The sequence below is a fragment of the Lynx canadensis genome, chromosome D3 (genome assembly GCF_007474595.2).
Source record: "Lynx canadensis isolate LIC74 chromosome D3, mLynCan4.pri.v2, whole genome shotgun sequence".
NCBI classification, from domain to species: Eukaryota; Metazoa; Chordata; class Mammalia; order Carnivora; family Felidae; genus Lynx; species Lynx canadensis.
Genome location: NC_044314.2, coordinates 70,588,490 through 70,607,573, shown reverse-complemented (window position 1 = coordinate 70,607,573; position 19,084 = coordinate 70,588,490). Strand labels below are relative to the sequence as shown.

At 56.1% G+C, this 19,084-nt stretch overlaps 1 protein-coding gene across 1 annotated transcript in view; it reads right to left on the bottom strand.

Moving 5' to 3' along the window:
- The window catches only part of EMID1 (EMI domain containing 1), a 47,815-nt gene extending 30,438 nt beyond the window's left edge, over nucleotides 1-17,377 (bottom strand). The window contains exons 1-4 of the mRNA XM_032595343.1: nucleotides 17,280-17,377; nucleotides 9,018-9,131; nucleotides 8,421-8,524; nucleotides 712-795 (exon numbers count right to left, since the gene is read on the bottom strand). Coding sequence (XP_032451234.1) covers nucleotides 712-795; nucleotides 8,421-8,524; nucleotides 9,018-9,131; nucleotides 17,280-17,377 — 400 coding nt within the window. The remainder of the gene's footprint in view (nucleotides 1-711; nucleotides 796-8,420; nucleotides 8,525-9,017; nucleotides 9,132-17,279) is intronic.
- Between the last annotated feature and the right edge of the window lie 1,707 nt (nucleotides 17,378-19,084).

The window sequence follows — 19,084 nt, the reverse complement described above, 5'->3', positions numbered from 1 at the left end:
GGCCTCCCCAGGGATAACCCCTAAGTTATCGATAGCAGCTCTGGCCCATTCCAGAACCTGCCAGCTGCGGTGCACGGGGACTAGTGCTTTAAGGGCTCATCTCTCCAGTCCATGCCAGGATCCCATGTGTTACGACGAGTGTCACCCCAGTTCACATCTGAGGGCACTGAGTTCAGAGCAAGGGTGCAGTGAGTTCTTGACAAGCACAAAGTCTGGGGTCGAGTCCCAGAGCTGCCCCTTCCTGGTTATGGGGCCTTGGGAAGGGCGCGTCTCCTCTCTGACCCTCAGCTTCCTCCTCTTTAGAATGGGGACAATGATGCCTTCCTGGGGCTGTGAGATTGAAATGGGTTGACAATGGAAAGCACCTGGCACAGTGCCTCACTCATTGCAGATGCGGAGAAAAGCACAGTTTAAATAAAAAGAGGACTGGCGGCTTGGGCCCACGTCTGCAAGAGTCTGGGGATCACACACACACAAAAAAGAGTTTGGGGGTCATGGGTCTTGGGGTGCTGGGCCCAGGTCAGACTCCTTCTAGGCCCTTTCTCTCCACCCCCCACTTTTCTTTCCAGGCTGGGGTGGGCAAGGGTGGGCGCTCTCCTTGACCCTCCATTGCTGGACTCAGCTGGCTTTAGGATTATCACCACATTGCCTGTGCCCCCACCCGGCCTCTCCTAAACCAGGGGGACCCCAAGCAGCTGCCCCAGGACCCACCTGAGAAGGCTGTGGGCCTAAGTGCCATCCGTCGCATGGTGTTGCCTGACCAGCCAGGCTCCAAGAAGCCAGCAGAACCTGAAACTGAGGGATGATACTGATGAGAGCACGCTGGCCTGCACTATTCCCCATGTGCCACTGTGGCCCCAGCCAGGATCCCTACCCCTCCTGGTGAAGAGGGAGACAGAGGCCCAGAGAGGTGGGACAGTTTTCCTGGGTCACACAGCAAGAGCTGGGATGAACTGGAACAAGACTGCAACTTGATGGGACTGGGGAGCGGGCTGGCAGTGGGTAGGGGCCAATGACCCCAGCAAGCTGCATGGGTTAAGAGCTTAGAGGTAACAGATGCAAGGTTGGGTCCCAGCCCTGCTACTTGCTGACCTGTATGACTTGTCCTCTCTGGACCTGCCTATATTCCCATCTGTAAAGTGGAGTCATAAGGCTACTATGCCCCCCAGGCTGGCACAGGGCCCCCTGGGCACACAAAGGGCCCCCTGGGCACACATTGGCACACAGCAGGCAGCTGGGACATGGCTGTCCCCCTTCTCTCTGCCCCAATTGGTAAGAAGACACTGAAGTGGAACCCGCCCTGGTTTTAAATGAAAACCAGAGGGAGGCTGGCTGCCTGGGAAGGACAAGGGGGGCTGTGCTCTACTCTGCCACCACCCCTATGAAGAGCGGCCACCCTGGCTGGTCTGGCTCTGGGGGCCTGGTTTTCCCCACAGCCAGAGGGATGGGCTGGCCGAGCCAGGGGCAGGGGTACAGCTGGAGGGGCTCTGGAGCCAGCAGTAGCAACTGCCCTTCTCTGCGCCCCCCCCCCCGCCGCCCCCCAGGCCTGCCTTTTAAGGCCACAGAGTGCCATCTGGTTGGGGGGGGCGGGGAGAAAAGACCCAAATAAGGCACAGACCTGGCAGCTCTGAGCCAGGCTGCGGGTTGGTGCAGGGAGTGCGGCGCCGGGAACTCAAACCAGACGGGTGTCTCTGGCCAGCCCCCAGCAGGGAGGCGGCCAGACCCTGCTCCACTATGGGGCCTCTGCTCAGACTGGCCTTGCATCTCCCACTCACCCTCCCTGGGGACCTGGGACTTGCCCCATCGCAGGGAATAAATCTGGCCCAGGACAGAGGAAGGTGGGCTGGCAGCCCAGGACCGGGGGCAGGGATCGGGGCAAGGTGGGGGGAATGCCATGTGAGCCAAGGCCAATGCTAAGTGTTCTACACACCCCAGCTCAATCTCACATGGTAGGTTGTAACAGCTAACACTTAACAGCTAGCACTTACTCTGGGCCTGGCACATTCTAGTAAGCACTTCACATACACATTTTTAACTCATTATCCTCACGGAACCCTATAAATGGGTAGCTAGTACCACCTCCACTTTACAGATGGGAAACTGAGGCACAGAGCTCCTCTGTCCCCTGTGCTCAGATGAATGGATGAGTGAATATGAGTATCTCTCTGGGGGGAAACCAAGACGGCTGGAGCCTGGACTTGAACTCAGGTTAGCCTAACTCCAGGGCTCGACCTCTGGGCCACCTGGCACCTCGAGTCAGCCCACTGGGTGGAGGCAGGGAGGCCTGGCACCTGTAGGAATGCTGGCTCTGGAGGAGAATGGGCTCGCCAAGCCTTCCTCATCCTCTTTGCTCCCAGGTGAAGATGTAAAAGGCCATTTTATTACTCTTTTCAGGAAGTCAACCAAAGGAAGCTGCTGTCTCTCCAACCTCATGGAAGTTTGGGTTTTCTCTGGGATGAAGTCTGGCAGAGCATCTGCCCGGCCCGGCCTCCTCACTTACCCTGCTGTTTCCCCCTTTTTTCATGGCATTCCCACCCTCTAACATGTACTGTGTCAGTTCCCCAGTTCACGGCCAGTCACCCACCCCACTGGCTGGAACATGAGCCCCACCAGGGCAGGGACCTAGTCTGTCCCATGAATGGCCTGGAAAAGTGCCTGTTGCATAGTAGGGCCTCAGTGGCCTCAACAGACCTTCTGTTAACAAATGCATGAATCACCGGCCCAAAATGAATGTAAAACAAACAAAACAAAAGGCAAAATAATGTGGACGGCAGACACAATCGTCTTGAAAATGAGCATAAATGTTCTAACGTCACACAAGGGCTTCCCTGAGTTACTAATCTATGCACTTGTGGTTGGAAATTCTTTTTCAACCAATTTGCTTTTGTACATTTCACTGGACGCCAGAGAGAACTAGAAAAACTAATGAAAACATGATCTGACCATCAGCATAGATGTAACTGGTTCAAAGTGATGGCAAGTGAAAATTTTAAAAGAAAGAAAGATGGAAGCAAGGAAGGAAGGAAAGAAGGAAGATAGTTAAAGAAATAACAAAACTGCTAAAAAAAAAAAAAACAAACCCAGAAAATATTGGTTTGGTTTCAGGATTCACAAAAACAATCCCTAAAACTTCAAATTCTGGTAAGTGGACAGAACTACTTTAAGGGGCAAATCAGGTTGTAAAATGGCCCTTTCGCACAGCAAATCCCAGTAGGAAAAAAGCCCAGGGTTGGGACAAGGTCCCTTGTCATCCAAAAGTATCATATCCTTCCCACTGGTGTTGGGCCAGGACCTCTGGAGCAGACCCCAACGGGCTGAAAGTCCCCCAGACCCCAGCCTGGTGGTCTGTCCTGAAGTTCCACCCCTCAGCCCTAACCTTGCCCTCTCAGGGGCTCCAGGCTGGGTTCCAGGACCACAAACCCCAGCTTCACTCTGGGAAACCTGACTGTGGGCTACTTCCCACCACCTGGGAGGTCTCTGCCAGTACCAAACACACTGCCTCCCTACCCCCTTCCCCACAGCTGCCAGTCCTATATCACCTCCTCCAGGAAGCCTTCCCAGACACACCAGGGTACCCACCAAAGCTCCCCCCATGACATTCTCATCACTCCCTGCCTTGATCTGCACAAGGACAGCATCAGGTACAGTTTCAAGCCCTGTGCCCCCATAAGCAGCTCCCCTTCCCCCTGCCCACCACTAGGGCTAAGCTAAGAAGCCCCTTCTCATTGGGTCTTCATGAGAACATGAGGCCCAGAAAGGAGAGGCCGCCTGCCCACACAGAGAGGTAGGGATGTGGGGATTCAAACGCCACCCTACACTGGGAATGTGGGTGTGAGAAGCTGCGAGTGTCCCTGGGCTTCATCTCTGGCTTTCTCTTCCAGGACAGGGGCCAGCAGAGGGGCTTCCTCATTCATGAGCCACCCACAGGTCTGCTGGGTCCAGTGACCACAGCCACAGAGATGCAGTCTCCCCAGCCTCAGTCCAGGTGTCGTCCTGGGAATTTACTTTGCAAATGTAAATATTTGCTGCTGTTGGCCTGAACCAAAGATGGGGTCAGGGATGGGGCCAGGAGCTCCAAGAACCCTCCAGCTGGCTTCTGGGAAGCCTCAGTCTGTGTCCAGCCTGGCCCTCTCTTCAGGGTAAAAGGAGATTCCCATTCATTTCCCATGTACCCACTGTACGTCAGGCACTGGAGAGACATGAGTAGTGATGGCAAGGCGGGGGCCACCGTAGCCAGGTGGCAGCTCCAGGAGGGTCACAGGCAGAGGGGACAGCTGCTGCCCAGGCTGTGGGGTGGGAGAGAAGGCCAGTGTAGGCCAGGGGTAAGATGGAGTGAGGGCAAGGCTGGAGCACATCACTGGGGTGGTCAGGAAAGTGGAGAGGGGAGCCACCCAGCTAGGGGTGAAGGGCGGACAGGCAGGGAGTCAGAAGACAGGGGCTGCTGGACCTTCCAGACAGGAGTGGAGTAGACGGTGGCAGACTCGGGCAGCACGGAGCCCACAGGATCCTGAATCTTCAGAGTAAAGCACAAACTTTGCACTGTAACTGGCATCTAGTTAGGTCTGGAAAGATAGGTGCAGGAAGGGCCTGGCCCTGGATGGTGGAGAAGCCCAGGGCCCAGGCAACACCTGGGCGAGAACCTCTGGTCTGTTCTTAAGCTTTTTTGCTGTGTGACCTGGGGCAAACTTCTTCCCTCTCTGGTAGCCCATCATAGAAGGGCTGTGGGAGTCCACAGATGGGGAAGGGACATGTGTGCTAAGGACAGTGGAACAGTGAGGGGCAAACAGAGGTCACCTAGCTGCAGGGGATCCCACGGGAGAGGAGGGTGAGGGAGCTTCTCGATTTTTCTATCAGGGAGCAATTGGGGCTGAGATTGGCTTCCACCAGTCTCATGGTGCCCCAACTGTCTGAATACTCCCCTACTGGAAATCCTCAGCTGATGCTGCTGCAGAGGAAAAATCCTGGCCCCAGGTCATACTGATGGACTTTGAATCGGGATGTGACCTTGAGCAAGGCATTTCCCTCTCCCAGCCTCAATTTCCATACCTGGACCTTCTGCATCATGGCATGATAGGTAGCATGACACCGGTGGGTGTGAGTCATGGTACCCAGCATGGAAGACAGCGGACGCTTTCCTTCCCCTCATCGTTATTATTACGGGAGGGTCTGAGCCAGGGGGAAGCTGCAGACCCCAGGTCAGAGCCCTAGCTCTGAGAATCCCAGCTATAAAGCTTATTTGCTGTGTGACCCTGGATGAGATCTACACCCTCTCTGAGCCTCACTTACATCGCCTGAACAATGGGGCTGATGGGTGAACAATCTGTCCGCAAGGACTCCCTCCTCCCAGAGGCAGAATAACACGGAGGTCACAGCAGCCCTGCCCTCAGCAGAGCCCACCAGGGGCTCAGGACCAGCAGACACAGTGCATCCGGCCTTGGCCCTTCCTCAACGTTTTCCAGTGGGAGTGGGCAGCCAGGTGAGACTCAGCCAGGCTCCCTTCCTCCATCTAGTCCCACCTCCCAAGGCCAAGAGGCATTAGTAGAGGCTTGATCAGACAGGTCCCGTGCTGAGTGACTCCAGGTCCAGGTGAATACCCTTCTGAGCCTCAGTTACCCCATCTGTAAAACGGGGCCTATTCCAGTCTTTTCCTCATAGGTTGTCATGAACATCAGGGAACATCCTCACTCATCATCACACAGTGAACATTGCCATTCTGAAGATGAGAAAGCCAGGGCTAAGAGCTATGAGTGAACGAAGAACCTGCAGACTCGAGGCCTGTTTGCTGAGCAGCTGACTGAGAAACTAATCTCAGAGGTGGGAGGCAGGACAGTCCCAGACAGCCATCGCAGAATCCCCAGCACAGGGGCCAAGGGGGAGAGGAAGATATAAATTTATGAATATCCACTGTGTTTGAGGCATGAGTCTCAGATGCTCATAATAAAGTACAAGGTGGGCACTTTTCAATCCCAGGTGACTTCCAGATAGAGACAAGATTCAGAGAGGGAGGGTGACCTGCCCCAGATCACACAGCAGAGCACAGCTGATCTAGATCTGAATTCTGGAATGATGGGTGCTCCCTCTCCTCCTTCATGTCACCCCACACTGCTCTGGTGACACTGCTCTGTGGCCCCAGGGCCATATCACAGGGCTGGGCAGACTATGAGGGCAGTTACCAGCCAGGGAAACTGCTGCGGGGGTGGGGCTCAGCCTCAACCAAGCTGTCAGAGGAAGGGCACGGCCTGGGTTGGGCTCGCAATGTCCTCATGCTTCCCCACCCTCATTCCCAGGACCCCAGAAGAGCAGTGTTCCAGAACATCCAGGCCTGGGCATCTCTTTAGTCTGCTCTGCCTGTGTGTGTGTAGGAGAGAGGCCCTTCCTGTCTCTGGTTATCACATAGTGCCCACCACAGGCTGCCGTGCCACTGCAGGGTCTTTACGGCTTCATTTCATCCTTGAAACATCCCTGGGAAGCAGACTCTAGTACCCTGCCCATTTCACAAGTGAGAACACGGAAGTTTAGTGTGGGAGAGCCCAGGCTCTGCAAGAGCACACAGCAGCTTGGTGCTCTTTAGAGAAGGTATTCCTCCCTTTGAATGGGCACAAGATACGGGCCACCTGCACTGCAGTCCCCACCCCGCCCCCTCTGCCCGGTGCCCTTGCACAATGACTTGCACAATGTATGGGGAGTCCCTGGCCCAAGGCCACACAGCTGGTGTGTGGCAGATCTGGCCTGGCCCATGAAGCCCTGGAGACGTCCATCCCAGGCTGGGACCTGGAGGCCCTGAAAGAGGAGATGGCAGATGTCAGGGTTGGCCTAGCCCAGCCCCCGTCTTGCACGCCAACCTTGCCATTGGCAGAGACCTTAGCCTTGATCCTGGTTTCTGGACACACAGCCTCCAGCTGTGGGACTCAAGGGCATGGGAGCTGCCCCCACCTGTCCTCCGCCCTCACTGGCTCCATGATGGCCCCACAGACCTGGGAAGGTCTGCCCTTGGGAGGGAAGCCACTGACAGAGTGGCCTTTGTCTGGGCAGGCCCTGCCTGGCTCAGGCCCGCTAGGCCCAGGTGGCCCCCACACTCTGGGGACTTACTTCCCCCCGACCAGCTACTCTGTGTCCTCTTTGGCAGCAGTCCCTCCTTGTTGGCTCTCCTCCTGCCCCCTGGGCCCCTCTTCCTCCCACCAGGGAGGGGAGGGTCCCATTCCTGGTTCCCCTTGATGTCTGCCCTCCCACACCGGCACGGCAGCTGCCTCTCTGTACAGGACCCCTGCTGGGCATCAGGCAGCTCCCCCACTCCCTCTGGCCACCCCTACCAGAATTGGAGACTCCCCAACCCCACAGGGAAATCTGCCAGGCCCCTCCCTGCCCCACTCTGTCGTGAGCTCTACCCCCCACCCTGTGTGACTCTGGGCATGTGACTCCACCTCTCTGGGCCTCTGTTGCCCATCCTATGAAGCAGGACTCTTGTGGGGTCCCAGGGAGGCGAAGCATGTAAATCTTTCAAGAAGCACCTATGAATGGTGACTTCTGTTAGCATCACGCTCTCTTGATTCAGAGGCCATGTCTCACACGTTCGTGTTTCTGGAATCAGAGTATGTCTTGTGACTGATGCTCACATTAACGTGCTGCTCTGGGGGCCCTGAATGCCTCTTTCCACTGATGTGCCTACAGGTGTGCTTCTTGGGCTGTTTCTGACAGCTTCTCTCGCTGAGTTCAGATAGGTAGTGAGGGTGGGAGCCACCCAGACTGCTTAGCAGAGAGGCAGGTGCCCTTGAGAGAGGGCTCTCCAGGTAACCATGTGTCCAGGGTGCAGGGAGGCCTGGGCTGTGTCCTCTGTACCACTGCTGGGTGCTGGGCCCTGAGCCACCCGTGTTGCATGCAGAGAAGGGGGGTGGGGTGAAAGGGCTCCCTCTGCCTGCGACATACTCCACATGTGGTGGCCCATCTCTAAGGCCCTGGGAGAGGCCAGGCAGACCAGCCTTCAAATCCTGACCGCCACTCAGGAGCTGTATACCCATCACTTTCCTGAGTCTCAGTTTCTTCACCCACAAGATGGATACAACCATCCCAACCGGGCCAATTCACAGACTTAAGGGGTGCTTTGTTCCCGTGTGCTGTTACCATATCCAATGGAAATGTCCACACGGGTTCTCCCCAAGTTTGGAGGAAAGGCTTGGGATGGTGTGCCTCAAGACATGAGCTATGCAGCATGTATGAAATTCCTTCAGGGGTCCTGAGAGTTAGGCGGTCAACACCCATGGGACAGCAGGCCCTGACTGTGTGCATACCAGCCACGCCTCACTAGTGGGCCCGGGTGTGCCCATTGCTGGCCACTGTAGCATCTACCGACTTAGCAAGGGTTGACTACTCCCACCCACGCGCCCGAGGGAAGGCACCTGGCCTGTACCTCGGGGTAGTCCTACCTTCCTCGCAGTTCACCCCTGAGTGCCCGGGGCAGCACCTCCACTCACGCGCGGTCACTGTCTTGTACATCACCTTGTATGTGGGTCTCACCACGGTTCTGTAGCTGAAAGAATGTCCAGGGGGCCGAACTCAGACAGAGTTTTCTGCCACCTTTCCCACCGACCTGGATGTCCGTGGGGACAAGCTCCAGGGTCCTCTGCTACCTCTGAGCCCCTCTGGAGCCTCTCTCCTCCTCTATACAGGGATTCAGCCCTTCCAATCCCTTGTAACTCCCCGGGTGGGGGGATCTAGATACTAAGTGGACAAGAAGTCCCTGCAAGCTGGGTTGGCCTGTCCCGCCGAGCAGTGAAGCCTCACCAAGTGAATGCATGTGGGTAAATGGTGGAATCCTTCCACCAGGAGGCCCTCCAAGTGCCCCAGGAGCCTAAGGGGAGGTGCTGAGGATGGGGATGGGGCCAATATTCCCTTTGCTCCGCCCACCCTCAGGGCCCCTGCATTTCCCTGCACTCTCGATGCAGTGTCACAACCAGGCCTTTGCTTCTGCTGGCCTCCACCTAGCATGCCACCAGCCCCTGTTCCATCATGGTCTCACTTACCTGTTCCCTGGGCAGCTCATGGGCCAGGGGCAATTCTGCAGCACTCGCTGAAGGTAGGTGCCATTTTGCACGTGGCATGAGATGGTACGGGTCACCACATAGGAGCACCAGTTCCTGAAACAGACCCACAGTGAGGAAGCTCAGGTGCCATGCGCAGCCTCTGCCCAGGACCCCGGGGAGGATGAGTGAGGAGGTCCAGGTTCTCTCCAGGAGCCCTGAGTCTCTAGGGAGAGAGACCCCCGAGCTCTGAGTCCTTTGGGCCCCAGTCAGGAGTCTCTGGGCTACTGTGGCTGAGGAGTGACTCCTATAGCTCTGGAGGGGCAGCTGTGCTGGGGGCTCTCGGAAGGTCGTGGGGACTGAGCTGCGGGGGACAAGACAGGAGCAAGGCATCCTTGCCTGCGCTCTCCTTTGATATTACTTCTCTCCATCCGGGTCACCAGGGCCTCCTGCCTCCCACCTGGACAACAGCAGCAGCCCCCGTCTTGCCCCTCAGTTGCTCCCTAGGGAGAGTGTCATAAAATGGAAACCTGGCCATGTTCTTCCCGTGCTCATCCTCACTCGGAGCCCTCCAGATCTCCTGTGCTCACATCTGCTGTGAACCCTCACCTCCAGGCCTTCACACACACTCACGCTGGGCCCACTGCCTGGGCCCACTGCCACACGCTGGGCCCACCCTGCCCCCACTTCTCCACTTGGCACCTCCGACCTTCAAAGCCCTACTGTGCTGTCACCTCTCCCCGAGTCCTTTTCCACCTCCACCCCAACCTGAACAGAATTGATGATTCCCTGCCAGGGATTCCCTGAAGCACTTTGTATACCTGTCTCGCTGAGTTAGGCTGAGGATTCATGTCTGCCCTCTCCCTCCCCTGGCATGACAGAAGAGAGGCCCTGTCTCACTTATCCTTGTGTCCCCTCTGTGTGATAGCCAGATGTCCCAAGCATGGGGGACTGGATTCTCCAAGTGCCCATTAATAATCATATTGCTTTGCGGGGCGCCTGGGTAGCTCAGTCATTTCAGCAGCTGGCTCTTGATTTCAGCTCAGGTCATGATCCCAAGGTTGTGGGATCGAGCCCTACATTGGGCTCCACACTCAGCAGGGAGGATTCTCTCTGTCTCTCCCTCTGTCCCTCTCTCCCCTGCTCGTGTGTTCTCTCTCTAAAAAAACAAAAAACAAAACAAAAAACATAATTGCATTGCATTTATTGAGCACCCACTGTATGCTAAGGGTATTTACATTATCTTCCTAGTAAGTCAGGAAGGCACCTCCCTACATTTTACAAAGGTGTAAACTGAGGCTTGGGGAGGGGAGGACAACTGCTCACGTACCAGAGCTGGTGCATGGTAGAGTCGGATTTGCACCCAGGAATGTGGATGGCCCAGCCTGGCCCCTGACTTCATCCCAGAGATCTCAGCTCCTGTCTCCTCCCCATCTCCTGAGCCACGGTCCATGGTTCTGTGAAGGCCCCAGCCTGGGAACCTGCTGACCCCAGGCTCAAGAGCACAAAGGAAAGTCTGGTGGGGTGACAGGCTCTGGCTGAAAAGGGTCACCTGAAACAGTCCCTCCTTTCCCAATCCCGGCAAAAAATGCAGGGCCTGTGACCCTGTGCAGGGCTGAGGGCTGCTGAGCCGCTGGAATGTCTCAGCCATCACAGAGATGTCTGCCACCACCGACATCCAGTCTCCCAGCTGCCGTCCCACCCCCGACCCTGGTCACCCATCAGAGAATGTCCTTGGCGGGGACCTGCCGACTAACTCACTGTGGGACGCTGGGGAAGTCCCTTCACCCTTTTGTCACCCTGGGATAAGTCCAGGAGGAAGAAACAGCCTTAGCCAAAGGCAAAGTGGGGAGAAGGGATGACCTGGCAGAGGCTCACCATAGCCCTTGGCCAGACACCACATGGAAGAGGTGACAGGGGCTTGTGGCAGCACTGCTGGGAACCACGCGACACTGGGAACAGCCTAAACAGCTACAGGACCACTGGACGTGGAAAACCAGATGCGAGATAGAGCCCAAGTTCTCCATGTGTAGACCACCATGTCTGGCTAATTGAGAAATGCAAGTGCAGACCAACGGATAGAGAAGGATTGGATTTCTATTAAAATAAGAAAGCTCAGGGTGGGGGTGGGGGGCCCTGGGTGGCTCCGTCAGTTAAGTGGTTAAGTGTCTGACTTTGGCTCAGGTCATGATCTCACAGTGTGTCAGGCTCCGTGCTGACATCTCAGCCTGCGGGTTCTGTGTCTCCCTCTCTCTCTGCTCCTCCCCTGCTCACCCTCTGTCTCTCTCTCTCAAAAATAAATAAACATTACATGAAAAAAAAAAAAAAGCTCAGGGGTGCCTGGGTGGCTCAGTTGGTTAACTGTCCAACTCTTGATTTCCGCTCAGGTCATGATCTCACTGTTTATGGGTTCGAGCCCCACATTGGGCTCTGTGCTGACAGTGGGGGAGCCTGCTTGGGATTCTCTCTCTGCCTTTCTCTCTGCCTCTCCCGGGCTCAAGCTCATGCTCTCTTTCAAAATAGATAAACTTAAAGAAATTTAAAAAAGAGAAAGCTCAAAGACTATTTATATGTATATGCACATATATAGCTATGTGTGCAAAGTTAGGAAAAATCACACGCTCACATCAAATTGCCACCCATGGGGGCAGGGAGGAGCTTTCCATCTGCTCTGTCTCCTGCACTAACAGCAGCCTTCAATGATCATGCGTGCTGCACACCAGGAGCTTGGGTCCAAAGCCTTTCACATACCAATTATGAGTGCCACTTTACAGATGGGAAGACTGAGGCTCTCAGGTCTGGGATGAGCCCCAGGCACCCAAGATGAACAACACAGTAAAGGTTGGGATTCAGGTCCATCTGACCCTAGAGTTGGCACTCTTAACCTCAGGCTGGAAATTTTCTCCCAATGAGCAGGTGGGTGATTTTAGAAGTTAAAAAAAAAAATACATTTCTTCAAAAAGGCCCCACTCTTTAGATCCTCTGGGTCCCTAGAGCTGTTTGAGTTTTGTTTGGTGTGTGGGGGGGCATAAGCCCCTTTGAGAAAGTGATGTCAGTTGTGGTTCCTATCCAGAAAAATGCATAAAACTTGGGGTGCAAGTTTTGGAAGGCACTTCCTGAGGGGTGCTGGGGGTTCCCTGCAGCCTGTGTGATGTTCCTCAGGCTGGCCCTAGGGCTCTGGGATTGAAGGAAGGAGGGAGGGAGGGAGGGAGCAACCTGGGCAGAGGACAGTCAGAAGCTCCAGATACTGGAGGGGCCCCTGCGCCAGGAATGAAGACTCCGTCCCAGTGTATGGTTGTATACACACACGCAAAGGCATGCACATCCATCAATGCAGTGAGCACACACACAGACACACACACACACGGACACACACGCACGTATTTATGAGTGCCTACAACTCCTGGACACACGTGTACCCATGTGCACACACACAGACCCACATAAGCACACACACACACACGTTCAAGCACACAGTCAGACCTAGGCAAATCCAATAGGACACACAGCCACAGAATGATCATCCTGTCAGGCAAATGGCCCTGTGCACACACGCCTCCCTCTATGCCCAGGCCCTGGACCGGGCTGGGGGAGGTGGGCCTGTGACTGCCCACAATTGCTTGACCTGCCCCTCTTTCTTTATACCAGGGGGCAGTGAAAGAAAACGATTTTCTTCTTCCTTAATTAAAATTGCCCCCATGTGGGTCCCTGGTTTATTTCCCACGAGCTGGAGTTTGCTTGAATCCCCTGCTTAAAAGATGTGGAGCTGATGGCTGACTAAACAGGAGGGGATACTTAGGCCATGTGGGGTTCAAGGTCAGCCCCTGGCCACTCCCCTGGGATGGGGCGGGGAGTCACCAATAACCACGCCCACCCCCCCCCCCCCCCCCCCCCCCCCCCGGCCTTGACAACCCCAGCCCCACTGCTCCCAGGATAAACCCAAGTTCCTCTGAAGAGTCCTGGCCTGGCCCCTCTGTCTACTTTCCAGGGGCAGCAGGACCTCCTTCTAAAGCACAGACCTAAGGTTGCCACTGCCTGCTGTGAGTCCACAGCCACCAAGGCTCCCCATCGCCCTGTGAGCCCTGCCAGCCCTGTCCTTGCATTTGAATTCCCTCTGCCTGGAAAGCACCCACTCCCCCCTGCTCCAGCAAACTCCTATTTGTCCTTTAGGTCTCAGTCCTAAGATCCCAGGAGAGGTGAGGCACCTCCAGGGGTCACCTTCAGCCACTCAAGGCAGCCTTGAGCTTTTCCCTTCCTTGCAGATGCTGAGGGAAGGCACTGGCAGGGGCCACACTAGAATGGGGCTCAGCCTGAGGGTGCCCAGGGAGGTTTGCTGAATGACTGAATGACCAAGAACAGGCAATGGCCCTGGGCAGAGGAGCCAGGACCCAGGTTCCCAGAGATAGGCGCTGTACTTGGAAGCCTGCCTACATCCCACTGTCCCTGGGGGTTTTCTTTTTTTTTTTTTTTTTTAATTTTTTTAACATTTTATTTATTTTTGAGACAGGGAGAGACAAAGCATGAACAGGGGAGGGTCAGAGAGAGGGAGACACAGAATCTGAAACAGGCTCCAAGCACAGAGTCCGACGCGGGGCTCGAACTCACGGACTGCGAGATCATGACCGGAGCCAAAGTCGGCCACTTAACCGACTGAGCCACCCAGGCACCCCTGGGCAGGGGGGGGGGGGTTCTTTTCTGAGATGCGGGTCAGTGATAAGTTGCCCAAGAACCCAGTGAGGCTGAGCCTGTGGGACGGGGCGAGGGCAGGAGCTGGGAGGGGGCAGTCCTTCTCTTCCAGGCTTGCCACTGCTCCCACTCAGCACTTCCTGGGCCCCCAGAGGCTGCTGGAGGAGAGAAAACAGGCCAGACCAGCTCGGTGTGGCACCAGCTACCCCTACCAGGGCCCCCCCACTTGCCCTCCACCCCCTGCCATGTGGGCCCAGGGGACTTTGTCTCTGCAGGGCCCAGGGCTGCGATCCGGAACAGTGATAGGGCTAATTGCAGGAGGCAGCCAAGCGGGCCAGGGGCCAAGGGCCGTTATGAAAAGGAGAGGAAAGAAAGGAGATGTACATGGTGGGGGCAGGGTGATCAGAGCCAGAGCCCCGCTCTGGAGAAGTTCCAGTCCTGGCCCTGCTGCTTCCTAACTCAGTGACCTTGGACCCTGACCCTCTCTGCGCCTCACTTTGTCCATCTGCAAATGGGGACAGCAGAATCTCCTCTCACACAAACTGTAAAGCACAGTGCTAATAGCTATTGTTCTTGAACTGTGACACTGGCTCCACACCCCACTGCTGTGGTAGAGTGGCTTCGCTGAGAGACACCAGCACAGTACCTTCCACAGGTCCTTCCTTTGACTTTGGGATAGGAATTGCCAGGCTCTGCATTTTATTTTATATTTTATTTTATTTTATTTTATTTTATTTTTATTTTATTTATTTTACTATTTTATTTTATTTAGTTTTTGAGAGAGAGCATGCGCATGTGAGCAGGGGAGAGGGGCAGAGTGAGAGAGAGAGAGAAAGAGAATCCTAAGCAGGCTCCACGCTGAGCATGGAGCTCCTGGTTGAGCTCAATCTCAGGACTCTGGGATCATGACCTGAGCCAAAATCCAGAGTCGGACGCTTCACCGACCGAGCCACCCAGGCGCCTCAGGCTCTTCATTTTAAAGGGGGGGACACTGAGGTTCTGAGAGAAGTCACCTGGCCAGGTCACCCATGTGGGCAGAGAGCTGGGATTTGAGCTCCCCAGGGAGGGGCTGGGGAGAAAAATTCTCCACTCCTCTCGATTCTAGGATTTGCCCAAAGGAAGCCCATCTTGCAGAGGGAAGCGGCCTAGGTCAGGCCGCGGTGATGGCTTCTACTCTAGAGCCATAGTGCTGAGATGGGTTGTTAAAGGAAATAAGGATTCAGGTGGGAAGGGATCTCATGGGGGCCAGGAAGCAGCCCCAGCAGGGATGGGCGGGGGTAGACAGGGGCAGGGGTGAGCCAAGGCAGCTCTGCACAGCCCCCGGGCACCCTGGTTCCAGGGGTCTCAAAGTCTTGCCACATTCCTGGGGCTGGGGCGGCCCCTTGGATGCCTTCCCGGGCCTCCCCCTCCCCAAGCACAAAGCCTCTTTTCTGCCTCTGATCCTTTGGCTGCCAAGGGGCGCCTGGGGTGCTGGGCTGGGGGTGGAGGGAGCGCTGATGGGGTGTGACGTCCCCATGCTGTCTCCAACAATGCTGGGACGTGGCCACAAGGGGAGGTCCTGGAAGCCGAGGACCACAGATTCCTCGAGTTAGGGGTACCTTCCTCCACCTAATGTCAGTGATAGGAGGAACCACTGTTCATTCTTCTTATGGGGGACCATCCACCCTCAGAACAGGCAGGGGACAAGGGGAGGAAAGAGGGAAACATTGAGGAAACAGAGACCCGGAGCTATGAAGTGACCTGCCTGAGGTCACACACTGAGTGAGTGCCAGAGCCAGGGCCAGAGCCCCCACCTCCTAACCATGAGCTGCACACCTTTCCCAGACCCACAGCTGACCACTGCTACAACACAAAGGTCACTGGATTGGGAAACTGGCTGGCCTGGATCCAGGTGCCACTTTTCCTCTTTGGGCCCCAGTCTTATCTGTAAAATGGGAGCAACAGCACCGCCCACAGGGCTTTTGTGATGCTCAGGCCACTGGGAGCCTTCTGAGAACAGATGGGGTGACAGTCCCCAGTGACAACAGATATCTGCCCAGAGCCACTATCCTGCTCCCACGCAGGAAGCCGTGAGGAGGTGAGAAGCCCAGGCTGGAAGGCCCTGCCCTGGACTGGCCGGAGGGCAGTCTGGACCTTCAGTCCCCTCAACCATCATCCTGAGCCTGACACTGGGAATTCGAGTTTAGGGTCTTGGTCACCTTAGCACCTAGGATCCTGGGGGTTCACATTCATGCCCTGGGTAGGTGTTATCCTCCCTTAGAGCCGCAGCTTCCTCCTCTATGGAATGGGAACCATCAAAATGCATGCCTTCCATGGCAGTTGGGAAGAAGATTCTGGAGGTGGTAGCTGCGGGTAAAATGCCCAACCCAAGTCAGCTGTGTTCAGCATGTACTAGGTGGTGGCGGCTGTGATATCTGCCACCTGCCTGTCCCTGTCTCAGATAACCGCTATTCTGGCCTATGATGCCTTGACCACCTCCGCCCTCCAGCCCCAGCCATGTCACCTGCTCTTGCTAGCCCAGCAGGGGCATGCTGGCCCCTGACCACTGAGAAAGGGAATCTCTGAAAAGAATTAAAGAATTGAGGCCCTAGGGGGTGGGGGCCGGGGAAGGCCTTTGAATGGGATGAAAAGGCCTGAAGAGGCCTGGCTACTCTGTATTGTCTGCCTCAGACAAGGGCTGGCCCTTGAGAGAGAGGACCCCAGCAGGGGTGGGGGCTGCAGCCGGGACAGGGGCCAGGACAGGTTCAAACACTTATCAAAGCCAGAAAGACAGATTCAAATCCCAGCACTTCTACTAATGGCCCAAGAGCCTAGAACATTATGTTAATTCTCTGGGACCTCAGTTTGCTCATCTGCTAAATGGGGATAGTGCTTCCTACCTCATTCAAATCCCTCATTTGAAGGATTAATGACCACACGGCAAATAAAGGGGCTCAACTCCCCACTGGGGAGATGCTCCACAAACACCAACAGAGAGAATGTTCCCAGCTCCAGAAACAGCAGCAGGAACACAGAATACTCTCTCCCATCTCTGTTCAAAATGCCAGGTCCCTGGGGGTGACCACTGACCCACGGACTGTGAAATTCCACCCCTGTCTTCTCCCTCCGAGGGAAATAAATAGCCGGGGTACTAAAAAAAGCCAAGAGCAGAGGGGAAAGGGTGGAGGTTCCCGAAGGGGGGTCAGCTAGGGGATGTGCTGGGCTTTTCCTGTGTGCAGGGAGGGGGTCCCTTGAGCTAGGGCCACGGAAGTCCTGAGAGGCGGGCTTCTCCCTGGCTGTTCCCCTTCCCCCTCCTTTGGGGCTCTGGAGGTGAAGCGGTGGTGGAGGGGTGGAGGAGGCTGTAGGGGAACGCCGGCTCAGGACACTTGCAGTAGGAGACCCCCGTACTGCCGGGAGCTTGGGCCAGATAGCTGGGCTGCCCAGGTCCCTTACTCCCATCCCGGCCGGCACTGAGGTGGGGGACCAGGTCCCCTCCCCAATCCCTGGCTTGTACGGAGGTTGGGGGGAGGGAAGGGGGGGTGCCTGGAGTCCTGGCCCCAGGGCTGGCAGGGCACAGAGGTGGTGGGAGGCAGCCCTTACCTGCGTCCGGAGAACTGGGCTCCCCCGACGTTTCCACGCGGCGCTGCCTCCCGGAGCATGAGCCCGCGGCAGCATCGCCCAGCCCGCTTTCCGCCCATTCTGCGTCCCGCGTCCCTCCGACTCGGCCCCTCGCCTTCGCCCTGTCCCCAGCCTTCCGTCCCTCCCCTCTGCGCCTCCCTCCGCCTCCCCTCACTCTCTTCTCACCTTTTCCCATCTCATCTACCTTCGTTCTTTCGTCTCTTCTTTCTCTTGTTCTTTTCATCTCTTTCCCTTCCTCTCCCTTCCCCTCTTCTCTTCACCTCACCTCCCCCCACGCCTTCTTCATCCTTGTTGCCCACTCCTTCCTTCGCCCCGGGGGGTCGGGCGCCCCCGCCGGGAGGCCCGCCAGGTGCCCACCTGAGCCTGGCGCCTTTCGCCGCGTGGCCCTTTTGGGACCAGGCTGCCAGTTCGGAGGTGCACTCTCACGTGCTGCAGACCCGGGACCTGTGGCCCGGGGCCACCATCTCAGACGCAGCCCGGACCCAACCAGAGCCGCCACGCCTGGACTAGCGATGCCAGGGCCCTCATCCCTTCCCAACATTTGTGAGAGATCTAGTTCCCAAGGCACGCGGGATCCATCCATCCATGCAACAAAGGCTTCCTGAGCAGTGAGCACCACTGTGTGCAGGGCACCTGGCCTCCACTTCACATCCTGTCTCTGTTTATTCCTCCAACCACTCTGGGCAAGGTGGGCATGATTATTCCTATTATACAGAGAAGAAACCTGAGGCCCAGGTCCTTGTAGCCGCTCCTGCAAGGAGAAGACCTGAGCTGGTCATAAGATCAGTGTCTTCTTTTACTGTCATCTTACAGATCAAGAAACTGAGGCACAGAGAGGGGCTGTCAGTGGTTGGAAGAGCCAGGATTTGAACCCATATCTTCTGACTTCAGAGGGGTCAGCTCCCCCCCCCTTTTTTTAAATGTTTATTCGTTTATTTTGAGAGAGAGGACGTGCAAGCAGGGAGAGGCAGAGAGAGAGAGAATCCCAAGCAGGCTCCACACTTGTTTGCACAGGGAGCGTGATACAGGGCCCAATCCCAGGTACCGTGAGATCATGACCTGAGCCAAAATCCTAAGTCCGATGCTTGATGGGCTGAGCCACCCAAGGAAGGGATTACCTCTTAAGCACAATTAGGGAAGAGAGCAGACAGCATATTGGTCTGGACCTCAGTTTCCTCATCTGTAACAAGGTAAGGATTGGCTTAGAGTATCTGAAGTACGTGGATAAACTTCTGGGGAGAGGGCTGTGAATCCCTCAGAGGTGTATGCAAGTGTGTGTGTGTGTGTGTGTGTGCACGATGGATGAATGTGTATGTGTATGATGATGCTTGTGATGCATGTGTGTGATATGTGTGTGTGCAGGTGTGATGGGTGTGTGTGTTTATGGGGAGGAACCACAGCTGTCATCAGAGGGGACCCCTCCAGAACCTCAGGACAGTCTCAACTCCCTCTTCTTCCTGGATTGACATGTGGCAGGCAGTCCTGGGCTGGGGAGCCCCCTGCCCAGCTTGGCAGTGCACCAGGGGCCTGCTTCTCAGGATCCTGCTGTGGCTTGTCCAGACCCAAAAACAGGATCTCTGCTAGAAACATTCCAGCAGGAAGGATCTGCCAGCCCCTAACTCTGATTCCCAGGGACTGTCTCTCCTGGACTCACCAGGGCTGGGCCAGCACCGGGTCCTGGGCCTAAGTCAGGATGGGGGAGGGTATGCCAATACCTGCGAGGGGGCAAGTAGTGAGAGCCAGGTTCAAACCTTGCCTCTGCTGCC